The sequence below is a fragment of the Cyanistes caeruleus genome, chromosome 20 (genome assembly GCF_971803275.1).
Source record: "Cyanistes caeruleus chromosome 20, bCyaCae1.hap1.1, whole genome shotgun sequence".
Lineage (NCBI taxonomy): Eukaryota > Metazoa > Chordata > Aves > Passeriformes > Paridae > Cyanistes > Cyanistes caeruleus.
In genome coordinates this window covers 4,913,446-4,934,942 of record NC_141720.1, presented here as the reverse complement: position 1 = coordinate 4,934,942, position 21,497 = coordinate 4,913,446, and the positions used below count along the sequence as shown (strand labels likewise).

General features: G+C 51.4%; 4 protein-coding genes across 6 annotated transcripts in view; 1 reads left to right on the top strand and 3 right to left on the bottom strand.

Annotated features, from left to right (window-relative positions):
- The window catches only part of LRRC8A (leucine rich repeat containing 8 VRAC subunit A), a 39,161-nt gene extending 33,199 nt beyond the window's left edge, over nt 1–5,962 (bottom strand). Inside the window, exon 1 of the mRNA XM_086858058.1 lies at nt 5,872–5,962. The gene's annotated coding sequence lies outside the window, so the exon portion shown is untranslated. The remainder of the gene's footprint in view (nt 1–5,871) is intronic.
- Nucleotides 414–5,174, top strand: SPOUT1 (SPOUT domain containing methyltransferase 1). Its single transcript, XM_023938161.2, has 12 exons — nt 414–518; nt 622–664; nt 753–872; nt 1,138–1,297; nt 2,122–2,211; nt 2,322–2,371; nt 2,534–2,664; nt 3,061–3,133; nt 3,501–3,599; nt 4,181–4,283; nt 4,561–4,708; nt 4,814–5,174. The coding sequence occupies exons 1-12, from the start codon at nt 471–473 to the stop codon at nt 4,886–4,888; spliced, it is 1,140 nt and encodes a 379-aa protein (XP_023793929.1). The 5' UTR covers nt 414–470; the 3' UTR covers nt 4,889–5,174.
- On the bottom strand, nt 5,516–7,947 carry ENDOG (endonuclease G). Its single transcript, XM_086858067.1, has 4 exons — nt 7,422–7,947; nt 6,844–6,953; nt 5,872–6,176; nt 5,516–5,756 (listed from the first exon to the last, which is right to left on the bottom strand). The coding sequence occupies exons 1-3, from the start codon at nt 7,911–7,913 to the stop codon at nt 5,894–5,896; spliced, it is 885 nt and encodes a 294-aa protein (XP_086714193.1). The 5' UTR covers nt 7,914–7,947; the 3' UTR covers nt 5,516–5,756; nt 5,872–5,893.
- A 538-nt stretch (nt 7,948–8,485) lies between these two features.
- Nucleotides 8,486–20,094, bottom strand: TBC1D13 (TBC1 domain family member 13). 3 transcript variants are annotated; one of them, XM_086858065.1, is made up of 12 exons: nt 19,929–20,094; nt 19,079–19,152; nt 18,791–18,831; nt 18,310–18,371; nt 17,941–18,040; nt 16,809–16,891; nt 16,494–16,653; nt 15,523–15,730; nt 14,827–14,990; nt 13,171–13,331; nt 12,950–13,007; nt 8,486–12,217 (listed from the first exon to the last, which is right to left on the bottom strand). In XM_086858065.1, the coding sequence occupies exons 5-12, from the start codon at nt 18,010–18,012 to the stop codon at nt 12,152–12,154; spliced, it is 972 nt and encodes a 323-aa protein (XP_086714191.1). In that variant the 5' UTR covers nt 18,013–18,040; nt 18,310–18,371; nt 18,791–18,831; nt 19,079–19,152; nt 19,929–20,094; the 3' UTR covers nt 8,486–12,151. The 3 variants fall into 3 exon arrangements, with proteins under 3 accessions (XP_086714191.1, XP_023793919.2, XP_086714192.1); XM_023938151.2 differs by lacking the exon at nt 19,929–20,094 and adding an exon at nt 19,328–19,602; XM_086858066.1 differs by lacking the exons at nt 18,791–18,831; nt 19,929–20,094 and adding an exon at nt 19,328–19,592.
- Between the last annotated feature and the right edge of the window lie 1,403 nt (nt 20,095–21,497).

Genomic DNA, 21,497 nt, shown 5'->3' with positions numbered 1-21,497 from the left:
TGGCTGAGGGTGCTGCTGAAAGCCCTTTTGCACCCATATATGTGCCAAACATGGAGAGAGTCACAATCGCTGAAACAAAGAACCGTGCAATTAGATTGTTAACATGAAGACTAATTGCAACACCCCCACATGCGTGGGCTCTTATCTAGGCTATGACACAACCTGCAAAGGGCAGGGTGCATCTACGTATCGTCCAGAACGCACGCAGGGCTTGTGCAAAGACACACAGACGCGAGTAGCGAGGTTTTACACCCCCACATGGGAACTGTGATTTTCCTGGGCTGCACCCAGCGCCGCGCTGGCCCCTCAGGTCACCCATCCTCTCGCGGAACGCGACCGACCCTGCTTAGCTCTGCTGCCGCGCGGGCCGCTTAAACGCCGGTCACGTGACCTCTGGTTCCTCCCCTGGGCGTGGCCTGAGGACTCCGACCAATCAGCAGCGAAGGGGCGGGGCCGGCAGCGCGGGGAAGATGGCGGGCACGGAGAGTGGCGTGGGGAAGCGGCCCAAGGGTTTGGAGGTGCGCGGGGGGGTCCCGGGTGCAGCCCGCGACCCTGAGGGGAGCCCGGGGTGTGCCCCGGCTGTGACGGGAGCCCCGCGGTAACGCGTGCTGTCCCCCGTAGGTTGAGGACAGGAAGGTGGACTGGCGGCGCTGGAAGCAGGAGAGTAAGAAAGGCCGGGCACACATGGGGCTGGGGCCGCTCGGAGCGGTCACGGCGCGGTGTTTAGCGCCAGGCGATGTTCCCCCTCCCAGGGAAAGCTGAGAAGAAGAAATGGAAGGAAATTAAGCTGCTGAAGAAACTGGATAAACAGCGGATGCGAGAGCTGGCAGAACAACAAGCCCAGACGCAGGAGGAACAGAAGGAGGACAGAGGTGATGCCGCTGTGATCCGGTGGGGAGACCTGGGTGGAAAGTGCTAGAAAGTGGCTTTTAAAAGGCAGCCAGTGTTACTATCGATAGGAAAGGTATTACTTCATAGATCCGATGTAGATCATTTCACATGCCCAAACAGGCACGAACACTGTGCAGCAAACCACTGCACTAGAAATCTTTAAGAGAAAACGTGTGATTAAACCTAAGGAACAGCAGCTGCTTTTCCCGCAGCACAAGTGCCCAGCGGCTCTCTGCCTGTCCTTAGGCCGTCAGCACACGCTGAGCGTGGCCCTGCCCGGCTCCATCCTCAACAACGCGCAGTCGCTGGAGCTGCGCACGTACCTGGCGGGACAGATCGGCCGCGCATGCGCCATCTTCTGCGTGGACGAGATCGTGGTGTTCGACGAGCACGGAGAGGATGTGAAGTAAGGCGAAGGCTGAAGGAGAGCGTGCTTAGATTAGATTTTAGGAAGGGATTTCTTCCCTGTGAGGGTGATGAGGCCCTGGCTTGGCTTTTGCAGAGAAGCTGTGGCTGCACTGTCCCTGGAAGTGTCCAAGGCCAGGTTGGACAGGGCTTGGATTGGGATAGTGGAAGGTGTCCCTGCTCATGGCACGATCTTTTAAGTTCCCTTACAACCTAGGCAGTTTATCTCATTCTGAAGGAAGAGCCATCTTGTTCTGCACAGTATTTCCTCTCAGCTTTCTGTTCCTTCACTCTTTTATTAAGCCAAGTCCAGGAAGGACCTGCATGTACCTCTCCCCGGTGCCAAGATTATGGGGACCACTATATCCCAGGGAAAAAGATGTTGACTTAGATCGTTTATCACAACATGGGGTTGACAAAGCAACAGGAGGCTGAGTCTCCTGTACCCTTAAACCTTGCTGTGGAGAGACAGGACATGCCCTGTATCCTTACAGAAGATGCTTTTCTGTCCTTCAGTTTTTCACTTGGACCTGTATCTGAGTTAACTGGCCAAGACATGCAATCCTGGAGCATCAAGCTCAGTAGCATCCAAATACCATGTCACATTAATACACAAAGATCAAAAAACAAAACTGAAAAAGATACTTGGCTTATGGAGAGAGTTCCGGGGATGAGTTGTTAACAAACTGCCTCTGAAGCAGCCCTTTTACAAGGGTTAGAGGGGAGGGATGTGCTGCTATTGTCAGATTAAGAAGCAAAGCTTGGGTTTCTGGAGACCTGACCAATCTCATGCAGAGTTAACAAGCTGCTTGCTTTCACTTTCAGGAGCGTGGAGGGGGATTTTGAAGGAATTGGGAGGAAAGGCAAGGCTTGTGTGCAGCTGGCTCGGATCCTGCAGTATTTGGAGTGCCCTCAGTAAGTTTGCTTTTCTCTATACTCAGCTCCTTCAAGTCAGAACAGGGCTAGAATTGAGATCCAAATTCCATAAAAATACCTTTTAATCTTTCACCTTTCTCTGGTGACAGGTACTTGAGGAAATCCTTTTTTCCGAAACATGCAGATCTGCAGTTTGCAGGTAAGATGGAATTGTCTCTCCTTTCTGAGATCTGTCTCATGTGTGGGACGGCCAGGACTTTTCCCCAGTTCGGTGCTGGACCTGAGGAGGCAAGAGCAGGGGAACACCTGCACCTACAGCTGTGTTTTCCCTCCAGCATCTCTTTGGTCTGTGCTGTTCTAGGGCTGCTCAACCCCCTGGACAGCCCCCACCACATGCGCGTGGACGAGGACTCGGAGTACCGGGAGGGCGTCGTGCTGGACCGGCCAACAAAGCCAGGCAGAGGCTCTTTTGTTAACTGTGGGATGAGGAAGGTGTGTCTGTTACCCACAGACGCCAAAACAACTTTCCTTGTCTCCCTGGCAGATTTGAAGCGGGTAGGGTGGGTGTTGCTGGGTTTATGAAGGCTGCAGTGGGCTGGCAGGGGGTTTAAGGCTGTTGTTGTCTTGTTCTTTCTGCCTTGGCAACATTTGTGGCTTCCCAAGCCCCAGCAGGCCCCGAGCATTCCAGCAGGTCATTGCTTTACTGCTGAACCTTTGAGTAGCAAAATAAGCTTCAGACTTCAAACTTTCAAGCCCTTAAGACACACAGAGCTCCTCATTCCAGCTCCAGGCCGGAACAGACCCCCACTTCCTCAAAGGATTCCCTTCTTTCCCCACCTTTCCCAGTCCTTTTAGAGTGTCTGGTGCTGATGGTGACTGTCACTGCAGGAGGTGCAGATTGACAAACAACTGAACCCTGGTCTGCGAGTCACCGTGCACCTGAAGGAGCCTCAGAATCCAGGTAATCCATGGCTCCAGTAGCATCTGCAAACTTCAGTCCTGCAGGAGCTGGTCCTTCCATATGACAGGTTTGAACAGTTCTGCATGTTCCCTTCACTCCATACACGAATTTAGTAACACTGTTAGCATGCCTCCCTCAATAACGGGAAAGAATTGACATCTCTTTGACCAGCAATAAACAGCCCAAACACACTCAAGCTTTCCAGAACTCACCAAATTTCCAGAATACTTTTCCACATTCTGGAAAAAGATTGGGTGATGTTGCACAGCCAGTCAGTGCCCTGTTCCAGGAGAAACTGCTGGCACTGGCTAGTCAATCTCACCAGATCACAGGGGCTGTTAAACTAAACCTCTTTGATTTCTTTCAGAAGCCAAAGTGCGGAAAGGCACCGTGGTGTCCTCGCACCATCCCCGGACAGTCTCAGGCTTGTACTGGGGTTACAGCGTCCGCCTGGCCTCCTGCTTGAGTGAGTATCCACAGAGATTCTCTGTCTGGGCTTCCTCACCAGTCTCAGGCTACTGACTCATGCATCTCTGTCCTGGAAATCTCCTTGTCTGAAGGGCAGCTTACACGTGCAGCCAGCAGCCATGTGGCAGTCAAATTTTAGGGCTGAAACAAGGCATGAACCACCCCAGCCACCCTCCAGGACTCTGCCCTGTAATCTTCACTCACCATTGCTCCAAGTGGAGCAAGAGCAGGAGATGGTGCCCTTCTCTGTTTCCATGGTAACTGCATCCCACTCATTCACATCAGAGCCAGAAGTGGAATTTGAGTTCAAGAGACCTGGAAAATTCTTTTCCTATCTTCTGGTTGATTTGACCTTGTAGGGAGACCGTGAGCTGTTAGGGGGCAGTCCCTGTCACCTGTCTTGAGCTTTAAGGAAAAGGATGTGGGAGACTCTTGCAGCAAGGGAATTATGTAGGAAAGAGGAGGCATTTTGTCTCCAGATGCACTTTTGGCACTGAAAACAAGTCCTTCTCCTGCCAGCACTCAACCATGGAGTGTTTCAGCCTGTCCAGAAGGCACAGAGCAAACTCTGTTTTCCAGGTGCTGTCTTTTCTGAGTGCCCATTCAAGGAAGGCTACGATCTCTCTATTGGGACTTCAGAGCGGGGCAGCTCCGTGGACCAGGTCACTCTGCCCTCCTTCAGGTTTGTGTCCTGCCTGCTTGGCCCTACTCAGAGCTCCCAGTGAGGGTGGTGCAGGCAGCAGAGCAGGGGAAATACCCCAGAACAAGGTCGATTATTTTCCTGTTTCTCTGGAGTTGGTAGCAGGGACTGTCACGTTGGCCAGATGCTGTGGGGCTTTGGTGGGGAGGCAGCTGCAGTGGGCACCATCAGCAACAGCTTCCTGCTTCAGCAGCACACAGGAGCTTGGACACAGACCTAGACAGTCTGCCCTCTCACCCTGTCCTTGTGCTCTCCCTAGGCATGCCCTTGTTGTGTTTGGAGGCCTTGAGGGCTTGGAAGCTGGGGTTGATGTGGACCCAAAGTTGGATGTCACTGACCCAAGTGTCTTGTTTGACTTCTACCTGAACACGTGTCCCAGCCAAGGCAGCAGAACCATCCGGACAGAGGTAGGGCTGATGGTACTGGCTGTGCACAGGGCAGTGCTGGGTGTCTGCCTGTGGCAGAGACACACATGGCCCAGGTATGCTCTGACTGGCCTGGCTCTGCTGCAGGAAGCACTGCTGATCTCTCTCTCTGCGCTGAGACCACACATTGAGGAGGCTGTGAAGACACCCAGAGACAGCTGAGGGAATGGAAACCATTGACCTGCCCTTGGGGAGGTGGCTCTTCAAAGGTGGGGTGCTGGGCAAGTCACTGCAGGAGCGCAGCAGGACCAAGGCAGTGAGACTGGAGGTGGCAGTGCTGCCCAACCAGGCATTCACTACTGCTGGGAGCAGCAAGTCTGTGCCCTCCTGCCTGCATGTCCAGCCAAGGGCTGCTTGCTGCTTCCCAGCAGCTGGCACGAGCCTGGCAGCAGACTTGGTCTCACCAACTCAGACATCTGGGGTGGGAATAAAGCAGTGTGGAACCTCAGTTGCTGTGAAATCCAGGTGTGTCTTGGTGTAGGCACACTCAGTGCCTCTGGAGCTGTAGCCTTTAGACTGAAATGAAGTCTGAATCTGATCTTACCTCAGCCTGACTTCCCCCAGCCCCCCTTCAAGGCTTCATCCTTCCCAGCAGCAGGAAGGGCTGGAGCTTCAATTGAGCCTCAGCACTAAAACACATCATCAGTCTGGCTCCATCTGTGATGCTTTAAGCTCTGCCTACAGTGAGCCCAGACAGGAAAGCAGCTGGAAAAGTTGGCTCCATCCTCCCCTACTCCTGCTGAGATATTCAGAGCTTTGGTGAGAGCAGATAAGAAACAACCAATACCATGGGTGTTCAAAGCTTTACTGCTAAAACCATCTTCTGAAAAAAAACAATGGTACAGTTCTTCAGCCACAGGAAGGCAGGAACTTCTCTCCTCCCTTGGCACCCATCTTGCTCCCTTCCTTCCCTGCTAAACAGCAACAGTTAGTGACTTCCCTTTGTGCCTGAGTGCGCCTCACACAACTCCAAGGCAGCAGTGGTGCCCTTGAGCCTCCTGCTTGACCACTCTGGAGACCTGTTGTGTGTCTGTGTTTCAGTTAGGCACAAGGGGAAAGGTAGAGAGAAACACATGTTTGAATCTGAATTCCCACATTTACAACTGCACAAGGAAATAATTCTGCAGGTGACTGCCAGTCCCTACCTGGATTTGTTCTGGTCAGGGTTCAGTGCTTTCCAGCTGTGATGGCTTTCAAGTTACTTGTTCTCCTGAGGATGTTTGGGACAAAGAGGAGCCCTGAGGCTCGCTCAATGCTCTCAATGGGAACCAGGAACCGTTCCAGGGGGATTTTATCATCCACAGGGCTGTTGGGCATCACGTAGGAGCGCAACTCAATCTCCCCACTCTCCTTTTCCAAGATGAGCACCTTGAAGAAATGGGTGGGGACAGCCACATTGTTCTTCCCAATCACCTGGTACTTCACATACATCTTCCCATCAGCCTCCATCCTGCACCAACAGCAACATCCCAGGTTATCTCCTAGTTTGGTGTCACTCCACCCCCTCAGTCCTCCAACACCCCCTAACTAAGCCCCCACCAACACAAGGCAGCAGCTCTGCTGCAACAGGCCTGTAAAGCATGGCTGGGGCAGCAGCTGTGTGACATGGTGAGGGTGAGCTGTGCATTGGGGCTGCTCCCACATCCCCTCCCTGCTGGCTCTCTTTAATAGACTTCCCAAGCTATTTCCTGCTGCTGAAGAGATCTCAACATGAGACATCTGTTCTTTGGTGCTATGTGGAGATCTTTGAAAATAAAGCTGTGTCCTTCAGTGGAGAAGCAGTCCATGACACTGAACCTGAAAGCTTTATTCTGCAGGGATGGGGTCTGCAGTGTAATCTGGTAATCACATCATCTAAATTGTTAAGGACTGCAAACAAAACCAAGATGGTTATACTGCAGCTCAAGAATCCTACTTGACTCATGAAATAATCATCTAGATGGGAAATACATAAACTAATCTTAATCCTAAAGTACCTTTCCACAGAACTTCTGCACAGCTGGTCTCACCTACTGAGGGCCCTTAGTTGATCCCTCCTGTCTGGTCCCTTAGCCTGTTTTCCTTTGCCAGCAAGAGACATCTGCTGGGTGCCTGTCCAGCTCAGCCCTCATGTTTACCTGGGCAGGAAGAGGGGTCCTGTGCAGACGTAGACATTCCTGTTGTTTCTTGCTAAGCTTCTGCAGTACTTCTCAAGGTTATTCCAGGCATTCTGGTTTAGATGAGGATTCTAGAAACACAACCAGTAGTCAGTTGCTGGGGTATTTCCTCACTGTTCAGAGTAACACCACCTGCCTTTTCTGTAACACATCGCACAGAGCCCCAGGCACTTTCCATGTGAGATCTCCACTATCACCTCTGCTTTGCCAGCTGTGGTGGCCTTATTTGCACACCCAGCACAGAACCCATTGCCTAAGGCCGCAATTTTTTGCAAGTGTTCATCTACCTACTTAATTCTGCTCCTGACTGGAGCTGCACTGAATGGGGTCTCTCTTTCTTGGCTTGACAGGCACACAGGCAGGTGCATTTGCCGGATCCCCGTTGTTAAATTTAGCAGGAAACACGGCACCTCCGAGTGACTTTGGCCCCTCTCTGCCTGAACTGCTGCAGGCACAAACACAGCGACGCTCCCGGAGGGAGCAGCGTCTGCCCTTGAACGCAGGCAGCTCCGGCTTCCCCCGCAGGCCCGGGGCCGTACCTGCGGGGCGATGTTGCTCAAGTAGAAGGTGTCCCGCATGGCCTTCTGGCTCCACTTGTGGTTGGCGGCGGCGGCCAGGTGCCCGCGGTCGAAGCCGCTGCCGCGGTAGTCGGCGTTGGTGGCGCGGTGATACTCGTGCACCGAGTCGTCCTCCTGGAAGTCGCAGGCGGCGCGGTCCGAAGCGCCGCTGAGCGTGTCCCGGTTGAGCTGCTCGATGACCCAGAGCGCGCTGCGGCTCCGCGGGTCGTAGCACAGCACGTAGGACTCGCGGCTCCGCAGCTGCGCCAGCCCGGGCAGCCCGTACTTGCTCAGCTCGGTGCGCCCCGAGCCCGGCGGCGCGGGCAGGCTGGCCGCTGCCACGGCGGGCAGCACGGGCAGGCGGGCCAGCAGCCCCTCGGCCGCATCGCCCGGCTCCCGGTGGTCCCGGCGGGCAAGGGCCGCCCCCAGCCCCGCGCCCACCGCCAGCGGCAGCACCCACCGGACCCGCAGCATGGCCGTTCCACCGAGCGGCTCGGCCCCGCCTTAAAAGGGCAGCGGCTGAGTCCCGGGAGGCCGCGCTGATCCGGCGGCATCGCCGCTTTAAGGGGGAGCGCGCACAGCGAGACCGGCGGGCGCACCGCGATCCCGGGCCCGCTCTCCTGGGGAACGGCGGGAGCGGCCCCGCGGCCGAGAGCGGCTCGGGACACAGCGATCAGCCAGGGGAACGGCGGAGCGGCTCGGGACACACGGACACAGCGATCAGCCAGGGGAACGGCGGAGCGGCTCGGGACACACGGACACAGCGATCAGCCAGGGGAACGGCGGAGCGGCTCGGGACACAGGCACAGGGACACAGGCATCAGCGAGGCGGGGGGACGCGCGCTCCCACCGCCACCGAGAGCGCTCGCAGCTGCGGTGGCACCTGTGCCACCTGGGGAAGGCAAAGCAAAAGCAGGAGATGGCGGTGGAGGAGCCAGGCTGGTTCTCCAGGGCTCTCCGCAGCTCGCTGTGCTGCTCTCACGCCTGTGGACACCGCAGCTGGAACCCGGAGCAGTCCCAAGTCCCACTCACACCAACAGGAGAGGTTTGCACAGACATCCGTTTAGTTAAAGGAAACGTTATAAAAATAGTGATTGAAAAAAGCATAAAAAAAGTTCTAGAATGATGAAATGTTCACTACATCCTTTTCAGGAAGTTCTTCACAAATAAAGTGGAAAAAAAAGTGTTATCTGTTCCTTTCTTTGGGGAAAAGGCATTTTAGAAGACTATGCCAAACACTAAAACAAAGTCACTGACATTCCTTAAAGAAAAACAACCTCTGATTCCCAAACACCCCAGATTCCCCCAAAACAACTTCTGGCCTTAATTTTGCTCAATGCCAAAGTGTGAATAATGCTACGTCAGGTCACAAAATTCAAAGTCTCCAAAAACTCAGTGACCACTTGATCTGCCTCACTAGCAAAGCCACAGAATTCTACCAAGCTTAAACTCCAGTGAGGTACAGGTAGAGCAGATCTCTCCTGCCCAAGGAAGGCTCATCCCACATCCACGAGTGTCCTGTTTTCCCTCCCAGATGAAGGTGATTTCCCTTTCCCCTGTCTGGCAGTAGTCCTGCCTGTGAGGAATACATGGTAAGAGCTATTCAAACATCCTCTGTTCAAGCCCCTGTGAGATAATGGGTCCCCAAGGAACCCCAGACTAACACCTCCCACCCCAAAGATCAGCTCTTTCAGCAGGTCAGGATTGTAAGAAACCAGAAGCAGAAACATCTCAAGGCTGGAGCAGGTGTTACTTGGCCACACAAGCAAGGAAACACCAGTATCATCATAAGTATCATCTCACTTCAAGAACAACAAAAATAAATCACCAAAACCCTTTGAGGAATGAAGCCAAGGGAAACATGAGGAGATTCAAAAGCTGGTAAAAGGTTAAGACTTTCTTTTGTCCCTCTCAGAAAATCAGGTTTTGCTCTTAAAGAAAGGAGAAAGTCTTGGAATAAAGAAATAGGTGTCCCAAGACAATGGAAAGTACCACTCCTTTCAACAGCAGGACAGAAGTTCTACCACACAGGAAGGAAATAAGCAGGAATATAAAACAGATTTTTATGTACAGAACAGCCTGTCTGGACATTTCAAAGTTGTAGCAAGCTCTCCCCAAAGAATTCAATAGGTTTGGCAGCCATAGTTTGGATAAGGCTACAGAATTCATCCCAGAGCTCCTTTCCAGCAGCCAAATCTCTCATCTCATCCCTTTAAACCACTGCAAACTCATTTCAAAAGCATTCACTGTCACCCCCAGAAGGAAGGTGACATCACACAAGCCCTTGGACACCTAGGAAGGGAGAGGACAGCACAATACCTGTACTGCCACCTCTCTTGTGCCTTCCCCAGGCAGGATGGTCACCCTCAGGGCCCAAAGCTATGCTGAAAACGTGCAGAAATTCCTCTCCAATGCTTTCATCCTGATTTGCCTGCTGCCTCCTCAGGTTACTTTAAGGAGACTTCCAGCTGCTCAGAGAAGGAACATTCATGTATGGTCCTGTTACCAGTGAGAACTTCCAGCATAAGGAAACCCTGCACATGCCAGGGAATCTGGAATGAACAGCCCAGCAAAGGTATTCAGGGAGATGAGAGCAGAGTTTGTGCATGGAATGGGAAAGCTACAGCAGTATTTATAGCAGTTCTGAAGCAGAAGTGTTTGGAGCAGGTACAATTCTGCCTAAGAGTGGGACCCTCTGGTTCTACATTTGTAGAGAACCTCACAAGTGGCTCTTTGACCACACCAGGTCTGGCCAACAGCCTCCCTAGTGCAGGTACCCAAGAGCTGAGACTTAAGATCATCTGGAACAGCTCAGAAAGATTATCCATCCAGCCTGGCTACAGCAGCCAGGATGCTCCATCACACTGCTGTCCTGATCTGCCTGTTTCACTTTCCTTGGAGGAAAACTATACCCTCAAGAAAAAATTGCAGAAGAGAAGGATACTGTTGCCACAGGTATTAATTACAGATTGCTTTAAACCTTAAATTGCTCTTGCAACACAGCAGCAACACAAGACTGCACAAGTGGTACTCGAGCATCTTCTCAAGAGACAGACCGATTGCTTGGGATTGCCAGTAAGAACATGGGTACATGCACCAACCTGTCTTGCCATCTCCCCACGCACCTTGGTGAGAATTACAGCAGCCTGTGAAGGCCTTCAGTGAAGGAAATAACACCAGAAAAAAAAAAAAGCTGAAGGCTGCCAGCATCCCTCCTGCTAGGGCAAGTCTAGGCCAGCAGCAGCTTAAGTAGATCTTACAAAGACTGACTGACCTTTAACAAATCAACACCCATAAATACCAAAAATTGCAGTGTCCAACAGCAGAGGTGAGCCAGCACAGCACAGAAAGAAAGGGAAAAGCATGTTGGATTAGTGTTCACTCAAGAGCTTCTGCACCACACAAGCACCTGGGTGCTGGCAGTTTCTCTCTGAGGATTAGAGTTTCTGCTCAGCTTGACACTGTGGCAGGTCAGCAGTTCTCCCTGTGGTTTGTCTCAGTCCTGGTTCACCTGAGCCCACTCGACCGTATCTAAGTGCAGCGGTTTCCCTCTCTGGAGGAACAAGTGTCCAGCTCAGGACTGTGACTCCAACAGGACCAGGACAGAACAGTGGATCAGCCCCAGCAGTCAGCTCATGACAGATGCTTGTATGCCTGCTGGATTGTGCTAGAGAAGGACTCTTATTGCAGATCAGAACTGTCTCTTCCTGGCAAGAAGTACTGTGAGACAACAGCAGGGTTACTGTGACCAGACCTTAATGTGAGTAGTATTATTTAAGCCACTGAGGCACAAAACTCCAGTTCTGTGCCTGTAGAAGCCCCTATATACATCTGTCTTCATTGCACGTGTCCATTTCTTGTGTTTCAGAATCCTGATTGTAGCTGGATATGCTCCAGTTTAGAGCAGCTTGAGGCCTCCTTGCAGCAACAATCCTGCTCTAAGGCTGTGCGTAGTAAGGCTTGACTTGGAACTACACTTCACCAGGGGATTAAAACCACCACAGTCTTGCTTTCAAGGAGACCTCGTTGATAAGGCGGTTCTGGATTCAGGCAGTTTGAGTGCACAAAGCCACCAGCTGTCACCATGTCCTCCCACCTCAGCTTCCCAAGTCTCTTTCCCAGTCAAAGGAGTGCAAACTGCCAAGTGATCTTCACAAGAAAGTGATGCAATCTTCTTCTTCACACACCTCAGGGATGGCCAAGTGCAGACACAAGGGAGGAGAATCCAGAATCTACTTGAATGGCAGAATGTGTGACTTCACTGGAATACATTCTATTCATAGGAGGAAGATCCTTCTATCCTCACCCACCAAAATTCACTGGACTTAAGTCTGTCCTTTCCCTGTCAGAAGTTACTCCATATGTTACTTCCATGATACAGGAGCCCATCCCTTCAGGGATATGCAGACAGAAGGTTTCTTTCTCCCCAAACTCAAAAGTCATTAAAAAAAGATATAAAGAACTGCTTTTGGCAGCAAAGAGGCATTTGAGATGTGGAAAAATCTAGAGTGCAGAACCCAAGTAGATGGGAAGTAATCAGTCCTTGACCTAATAAATAGAGTAGAAGGAAGTCTTCAAGGTGGCCAGTAGCCCTAACAAAACCTGAAGTCTTGCAGAGACCAGTAGGAGCTTTAGTGCACCATACTGCAAGGGGCCATCTCCTGGGATCCACTGCCACACAGTTCTCTGACACCTTTTGTTAGGCCCATGGACTACTTGGACTCTTGAAGTTCCTTTGCCTTCTTCAAAATCAGATGAACATCGGAGATAGGATAATCCTATGGCAAAGAGACAAAGGGATCTCAGTGACTTCCCAGCATTCTTGATACAGATTGTTTCACTTAAGCAAGGCAAACCTTGACAACAAAGGTCTTGGCCTATTGTAACACCCACCATGCTCAGTAACTCCTTTAGCAGCTACAGCTTCCTGTTTTGTAATTGATCAAATCTCAATACCCTTCCAGAAAGTCTGTTGGGTTTTTTTTTCCACTTTGTCCTCCAAGGGCACAGTAACCCAGTCTGCCACAGGGCTCTCTCTCATGCCAGAGAGCCTTATCAAAGCCAGTATCTTGCACAGCCCAAAGCAGGAACTGGCAGAACATGAGATATTCAACTGTGCAGTGCAGGCATTTCCAATCTAAGGCTCTCACAGATCTCAGAGCTAAACAAAACCCTCTGGCCAAAAAATTCAGCAGTGTTACATAAGGTTTCACATCTTTGACTGAAATTATTCAGATTTTTTTTTGCAAACCAAAGGAACATTAGAAGCCTCCAATCTACAATACTTTCTCTGTAGGGTAGAAAGGGTACATGTGCTAAAGACTCCCATTTTCAGTAATAAGAGTGCTGTAAGATCCCTGCAGATTTTCCTGCATGCAAACATCACAAATGTGGTACTTGTCTTGAACCAGGAATACCCTCCCACCCTCTCACATACTGTCATCCTCTCTCACAGTACTATTTTAAGACTTTTCCAGTTGCTCTCTGCACCCACTATATTTAATTCTTACCTGTAGCAGCCTCATGTTTAGAGTGAAATCTCCTTCCAGCAACTGATCCCGGATGAGTCTGAAAGACGGAATTGAATTGAAAGAGTCAAAAGAATTTTTGACTTGACTTTACAGAGAAACTTTAAAACCTATAACCTCTTCACCAGATCCCCTAACACATGCCTACAGAAGACTCCTGGGTTCATGGAAGAGAAGAAGAGGAAGGCTGTGTGTGTACTTACGTCAGCATGGCACAGCAGACGAGCAGGAGGAAATCGAAGCGCTTGTCGTCAGCAAAGAGGGAGTCCCAGATGCGGATGACATCCGGCAGCAGGAACTCTTGGGACAAGAGCAACGTCAGCCAGCGGAAGGCAAAGAACTGGGGTTTGATGTTCTGTTCTTGCTGTCAGACAGGCACCAGGCAAACAATGAATACGTGCCAGTTCCCTACAGACAAGAAATGCACCCCATGGTTCTATCCCTGTCTCCTCCCCAACGCTGCTCTGAGCTCCCAGCTCATCCTGCAGAAGCAGGAAAACCTCTGCATCCTTTGGAGACTCTCCCATTCAACCCTGACTGAGAGATTTTCAGTGCAGCCACACTCCACACCTACAGCCAAGCCAGAAAATGCTCCTCTGTCCACAACATGGAGTAAAGGAAGCTTTTCTCCCTAAAGGCCCTATTTGTGTTCCATTAAACCTGCCAAGTAATCTTGAAGTTCCCATTTCAATAGCATTTTATCTGCAAAGCTGCAGCCCTCCCCCACTAGCACAGGCACTGTTTGTCAGGATTTCCTCTCCTTTCCAGAACCCTTGTATTTATCAAAAGGTTTACTATTCACAAAGAGAAACAAAGATGGAACAGAGTTCACACTGATGGTCAGTAAAACATGCTGTAAGCACCTTTAGCCTGAAGCTTTCTCGTTTTCTCATGTTAAATTCAAGGTAGCCTAAGTTTAATCAAGGTCAAACAAGTTCAGAATTCTGCTGCTATTCTTAAGGACCAGCTGCTGCATGGCCAAGACCATTTCCTGCCAGCCAAACATTAAGCAGTTTTTCTCCCCACTGAATGGTGGCTCTACCAGCCAACACTGTGGGATTGTGTCACTGTACTGACAAACCACCTTCTGGATTATAAAAGAATCATATCCTGACTTTTCTAAGTGGAAAAATATCTCAGTGTAATTTGGTCAAGGTTGCAATAACAAGAATAGCTTTCCCTTCCAAAGTCTCCTTGGACTTTCACACCAAATGAACTATATGATTGAAGATGTGTGTAATAAAAGCTGCCTTCCACATGTTCTACAAAACTCACACAAACCCAAAGCACTTGAAAACCTCTGGATGAAAGGGAACAGTATAATTTGGCTGGTTGGATCATCCAGCTCACTGGATTTCACTTCTCCTTTGGAATGCGCTCCATGGAATTTAAGTCAATGCTGTCAGGGCAGCCAATGGCAATAGAAGTGCGTGCAGTGTGGGAGATGTTCTTAGTTTTGCTCTTAAAAGCAGAAACGTTTTCTGTAACCTGGAATGCTAAAAAGGTCTACAGCAAAACCCATGTTTTGGCTGATCTCTACAAGAGAGTAAAGACTCCAGCTCCAGCTATGCAGGTGACCAAGAATCATGGCCAAGTCCCTTCAGACTCCCAGCTGGCAGCTGTGTAACAACCATGGTTTGCTTTCAGAGGCAGGCAGGGGAGGAAGCCTTGCTGTGTCAGCTTGCTCTGGGCTCACTCCAAGGAGAGGCTCACAGTTATGAGTCTTTCTGCCCCACAAGGAAAGCCCTTAATACACTGTGTTCTACTCAAGCACAGTTTAAGAAAACTGACATTCATATGCACTGTCAAGCCATTCCTCACATCCCACCCAAGACCCAGAGAAACACCTGGCTCCTCACCAGTTTCAAATACAGCTCCACATCTTTTTCCTTCAGGGTGGAGTACACCTTCTCCATTTTGTAGGTAATACCACACTGAGAATCATCCAGGCTCTTGATGAAGTTGTCCCGAATTTCAGACATTAGATTGGTAAAGCAGAAAAACGTGTCTGCTTCAGCATGTTCTGGGGAAAGAGAATAAGAACACTGGAAAATAGAGGAATCCTTACTGAGAGAGGTAGAGCAGTAAAATTGTCCTTGCTCCATAATCTGCTTGCTGTTTTGGATTTGAGGAGTAGATCCCACCAGATCTTGGCTTGCTTGGTCTGGGTCAAGGCTAGACAAACTTTTTTTTTTACTTTTTTTTTTTTAAAACTAGAAACATCTGCAGAACCACTGTGTCCACCACTAGGTCTTCATGATATGAGGTCACAAAACAGTTATCTATGCCCAAGAACATAATCTGCCACCAGCACACACTCTCAGAGCTCCTGTTCTCAGAAGCAACAGCCCAAGTACTCCCTTTCCATGTTTTCCTTACCATCTACATATAGTACAAGGAAACAAGAGCTTTTAAAGGGATTTTAACAAACAAACAAAAATTGCTCAAAAATCCTCACCACGCCCAGCCCATTCAGCTCCTACCAATTGTCCAAAACTCCTCATGCCACGCAGAGAAGTCACAGCCACTGCTGAGCAGACAAAAGGCTTCCTCACCTTTCCATTCACTGTTGGGGTCTGTAGCAAAGGTGTAGTAAAGAGGCCCCACGATTTCATTCATGCCCTGGACATAAGCTATCCCAGGGTTCAGCTTGGCATAGATGAACAGGATGCGCTCCACCACTTCCCAGTGAGCTTCGCAGCCGTTGGGCAGAACTTCATACTCATTCAGAGAGCTGGGGGTAGTTTTAAGAGGGGAGCTCACCTGGAAAACAAGGCTGAATCAGGATAACCAAGTGGCACAGATCCTTTAGCACGTGTGCCAAGCTTGGCTTTTAACACACATAGGCCCTCCAAAAGATTTGGACTGTTTATTCTACATAAACCAAGACAAGCAACTCTGGGAGCACACAGGCAGAGAAGTCCTGGTGCTGGTTGTCCCTGAAGAACAAAGTCTGTGCAGCAACACACAGTTCCCTCTGAATCACTGCACCACATGATCTCATGCAGTAAAAACCACAGCAGTTCCACTTCTTTATAAGTTGTATGAGGGGAGGGTATTAAATGGTTGTGGGAGAAGCCATCTTCCCCAACAGCTGTACATGTGCTCTAACACTCATGAAAGGGGAAAGAGTACACATGTACTCAGCTCTTCTCCTAATTCCAGGTTTAAGATCCAGTTCTGGAAGACTATGGAAATTTCTAATAAATTCATAGTAAATTAACCCTTCCAGTGTTTTGCTGCCATACAAGAAGGCATATGTCATACATAAAATAACTTGTGACTCCAAATTCTACCAGAAGTCAGGTAAAAGAAATCCTTAAAATTAAGTACACCTATAGTTCCTTATAGTCAGGCACTTCAACTGGTTCTACAATGTCCAGCCCCCAGAATGTTCAGTATCTGCTGGAGTGTTTCCTCAATTCCACTGCACAAGCAGAAAGAGAAACAGAGAACAGCCCAAGAATCACCCTTCCCAATCTGAGACCTTGCCCTGTGACACGGACAGCCCTAAGCCAGAGCTCACATTTGTCACCCCACTGCGGTTTCGTGCCACCGTCTGTGACTTGAGCGTGGTCTGCTCCACCCGCCTGCGCAGTGTCTCAAACTCGTTCTGGGGGTCCAGGATTAACAGGCAGGGATAATCCGTGGGGCGCTGGAAAAACGCCATGTCAGGGTACAGCCTCCTAGGATGGACACAGAAAGAAATCAGGGACAACAAGGAAGTACATGCCCCATGTTGAGTGGGAGGTTTGGTTTAATATTAAACTTCATTTTCAAGGTACAATGTGTTGACCAAACCTCTTGGGTTCAGAAATATGAGTCATTGTGCCTCACACACCTGACATCTTTGTCTATCTGGAGGAGCACTTCGTTATCCTTGAAGTAAGTGTTCCATCGACTGTCTGGATTTGGATTGAGGGGCTAAAGAGAGAAACAATAGAAACAGAACAAGTGTGTTTCACACTTATCAAAATCCTCAGTAAATAGTGATTTAACACTTCTGCTGTCACTCTGCCATCAGCACAATCTGAGCACATCAGGGTCATTTTTTCTCTCACATTTTCAATCCCTTTTCACTTTTCTCTTCAAGAGTTTATTCCTAAATAATTTCTTTTTTTTCCTCTGTTAACAAGATTCCTAACTGCAGCTCCAAACCTGTACCATGGAGATGGTATTTGGACTTGGGTAAGAGTTATCCACCCACCCAGCACTTTGATGTTGTGGTTCTTCTCTCCACACCAAGATCCACACAAAGTTAACAACTAACCAAGAAAAAAACAACAAGCTACGTTCCAAGGGATTCAAAGATCACTGTGACCTGCCTATGTGGTTTTACAGACATGCCAGTTTTACACCACCAAGGCTCCAGAGATCACAGTGGGGCAGGTGACTGAAGGGGAGTGAACGCTCAGAATGGTCATGGGAGCAGCTGTATCATTTTACAGTCTCTTCTGATCAGTTACTTCACTCACTCCTCCCACACACACACTCCTAACAGCACTTTCAGAGAAGGAGAAAGCCAAGGCATGCAGGAAATAATCTGTTAAAAAGATAACAACCCAGCAGCATTACTGGAAATAATCAACTCTCCTGCCTTCCACACCACAGTCCAGCCTGACTCTCCTGCTTCTTTTCTATCCGCTGCTCCGAATCCACTCATGGACCCAGCTTCCCGCGGCTCCAGATCTTGTGAGCCTCTCCCCTTCCCTAGGAGACCCACAGCCTGGGCAGGCAGCCCCAAAGGGCAGGAGGAGGGAAGTGCACAGCTGGAAGCAGCTCTCTACAGCACTATTGTTGCTTTGTCAATAATTCACACTCAATGCTACCATGACAAAGTGCCAGGCTGGCACCTGGGAACCATCCCTCCCTCTGGCAGGGCAGAACAGCTGGGAACAGAGCCAGGAAAAGCCCAGGGGGCCAAAAAAATCCCCAAGGAATTTTCTGCAGCACAAAGGCTTAACAACACTTACGTGATCTTCTAAGGTCACATCTTCCCTTGAAACACCCAGGTTTGCTTTGGCAATTCCAGGCTGGATAATCATTTCTTTTAGGAACTGGGAATACAGATCCCTTAAAGAGGAAAAGAGAAATTTGCAATGAGGAAGATAAGGTCAAGGTGAGCATACAGAGAGAGTTTAAACAGATGTCTCTGTGCCACCCTGCTCAGCCAGGAGGCATTAGATATTCTCTTCAGTGTAATTGAAGGGATCAGTCCACCAGGCAGCTGGGAGAACAGCACAGGAACAATTTGTTTTATGAAAGTACTTAATTATTTAAAGACTATTCTCCCTCTCTGCAGATATCTTTAGAAATAAAGGGAGAAATACCAACATCCTCACCTCTGTTTCTTCAGCAAAGAGCTCCATAAGGCTTTCTCTAAAGGGAGGTAGTTCAGGAGTATCTGTACAGGAAACAGGGGAACAGGAATTAGTATTCAATGAGCTGTTACACCTGCAAGATGAGCAAACCAAACACAGTGGCTTGAACTGGCTCTTGGAAAATACCAGGAGTTCTCTCCAGAAAGCCGAGTACTTTGCTAAGCAGCAATCAGGAATATTTCAGGCACTGGCTTTCAACACAGAACTATTTGTAGGACTGATCAATAGCTAACCTGACCGAAATGCACTGCTAGCTTAAAACTGAGGCTGTTGACATGCAAAGTGCTGATCTCCACAAATTACTGCTGACTTCTAGTGGCTTTTGAGCTCTAGATTTATTGTTTGTTTGTTTACAGCTTTAACCGCCAAAAAAGTGCTATGTGTACTTAATCAACCCAAAGCATCACTCGCAAGAAAGAAAAGCACCCCAAGCAAAACCCACCTTCCAGCACAGGCAGCGCAGCCCACCATCAAAGGGAATTCCTGTGGAACACCAGGCAGAGAAATAACCACGTTAGCCCATCTCTCACCGCGGGTTGCTGATGTCACCTCACAAACAGGCCTGGCAACACTTTTCCTTCCCAAGGGGCAAGAAGTTTCCCCAGGGCCGCTGCCGGGGTTATCCACAGTGTCTCCCACGGGGACACCCCGTGTCAGGCGGCACCAGCCTGGGGCACCGCCGTGCCCGGAGCCCCCTCCCCAGCCTGGGGCCGGTCCCCGCGGCACTTACCGCTGAAGCACAGCTCGCGGAGCCTGGTCAGAGCCACCGTGGGTTCGCCGAGCACCTCCTGGAAATCTGCGATCCTGAGGGGAGCGACGCCGCGGGTGTCACCAGGGTTGGCACAGGCAACCCGAGACACCCCAAAGCCCCCAGTCCCTCAGAGCCCCCGATTCTCGAGAGCTCCCACCCCACACAGCGCAGCCCCGACAGGGTGGGGAGGGGAAAGACCCCCGTCCCTACATAGACCCCGACACCAACCTACTCTGGTGCAGCCGCGACATGGCGGCTCCGGCGCCCCTTCCCCGCGCGCCGCATAAACGCTCCGGCTGGAAACGCTGCCCGGGGAGGGGGATGCGGGGCGGGCACGCCCCGTGAGGGCGAGGCGAAACCGCCCGCTCCACACGGCCCCTCCCTTGCGCTGAGCCCCGCCCCCGCCCGCCTCAGGGGCCTTTCTCAGCTCTTGGCTCCGCCTCCGCCCCGCCCACACGACCAAGACCCGCCCTATTCCCGCGCGCTCTGTCCCGCCCCGGTGCATTTACGGTCCTTAAGCCCCGCCCCTTCCCGCCTCGGGGCGCTCGAGGAGCTCCCGGGGCCCGGTCCCGGCTCCCCGCGCCCCCCGGGACACGGCGTGGGTCCCTCCCCAGGCACCCAGCGCCAGGAGAGACCCCGCGGGCTGGAGCAGCCGGTTCCCCAAGCACTGAGCAGACCCGTGGGGTGTCGCGCTGTCCCGGGCACGCTCCAGCCCACGCCAATGGCAACCGTGAGCGGGGCCTGCGGGAATGCCCCCCCGCAGTGAGGAGCGCGGTGGGACCCTGGCTTTGCAGTGGCGGCAGCCGCGGCCCCCGAGCGAGGGACAGACCGGACCGTGCCGACCCGTCGTAAGCTCTGCCCCGCGCAGTGGCGTCAGTGCCTCCGCCGCGTGGCGTCACGGCCCTGTGACGTCACTGAACGTCCCCGTGCCCGCCGGGTCCCCGCTGACCGAGCGTTCCGGCCGGGCCGGTGTTTCCGGGGAAGGACTCGGTGGCGCTTCCGGCGCGGGCGGAGGAAGTGACGGAGGGTTTGTTGACAGCCGAGGCTGCGGCGGGGGGTGCGGGCCCGAGCAGGACGCGGACCCCGGGCCGCCCCGGGGAGCCGGGACCAGCCGGGACCAGTCCCCCATGGCGCCAGGTGAGTACCGGTGCCCCATCCCCAGCCCGGCCTGGGGGCACCGGGCCTGCCCGCCCGCGCGGGGGGAGGAACCGCCGCCCCCGGCAGTGCCGGACGGTGCCCCCGGCGCAGTGCCCATCCTCTCCCCGGGACTGCCGGGAGCAGCCGGGCATCGCGGGGCAGGGCTCCGGCCGGCGGCAGCAGCTCCGCTCTGCCCGGCGGGGTGACCTCTGAGTGCCAAGGGGACGAGGGAGGGCTCGGGTTCGGGGCCAGCGCTGCCCGCGGGGTTGATAGAGAGCATTGCGCCTGATTGAGTCCCAGTGCCCAGAGAGCCGTGACCAGGGAATCCAGGTAGTCTTCTTGGGAAGGTGACCTATGGAATGAAAATCCGTGATGTAATTCAGTGAGCCGAAGGAGCATCTTTACTGCAGGCAGGTACAAAAATCAACACATTCCCTGGCAAATGTCTCTCTCACGATGTCAGTCTGGCTGGCTGACAAGTTTGGGAGTTGGAGGAGTTGCAGGCTTTGCTGGGACAGTTAGTTCCAGCAGGACAGGATAGTTCCATCTCCTCTTACTTTCCCTAGTGTAAGAAGCGATGGTGTTTCACCATAAAGGCAGTGATGACCCATCCATTAATAAAATCACAGTGATTTGCAGCTGCAAGATGCCAGCTAAAGTGACAGTGCAGTTTCTCTTCAGAGCATAACCTGTGCCAAACTCTGCATTTACATTACATTTGTAATTCTGAAGTCGCTGTAATCAGCTCATGTCAGTGCACATTGTTTGCCCTCTCCTTGGATGAGTCCCTGATGCTGGAACAGTCAGCTTTGCCAATCATTTTGTAGCAACAGTGTAAACGTTGTGTGGTTGGCGTGGAGCCACGGTGAGTCAGGCTTGGCTCTGGGCACTGCCTGGAGAGAGGCTGAGAGAGATGATCGGTGTGAAGTCCAAGGGAGAGGATATTGGCACTGGCAGCCCCAGGAGGGGGCCTGAGCCTCACGTGCCAGTGCAGCCTGGAAATAAGCAAAACTTGCAAAGAAGCTGGTAGGTCCTGGGGATGGAGTAAGTAGAGCTGCCTGTACTGCACCTGGTTTTGGGTCTGTGGATGGCAGGAGGTTGCTGTTACTGCACAGAGAGGGCTGTGTGCCCATGGAAAGGGCTTTTGTGTGCCTGCTCCCGAAGCTCTGAGGAACTCAATTCCTTGATGCACTAAAATGGAAGTAAATCTGTCAGAGAAGAAAATTGGAAAAAATACTGGCAGCTGAAGTTCTAGTCACTT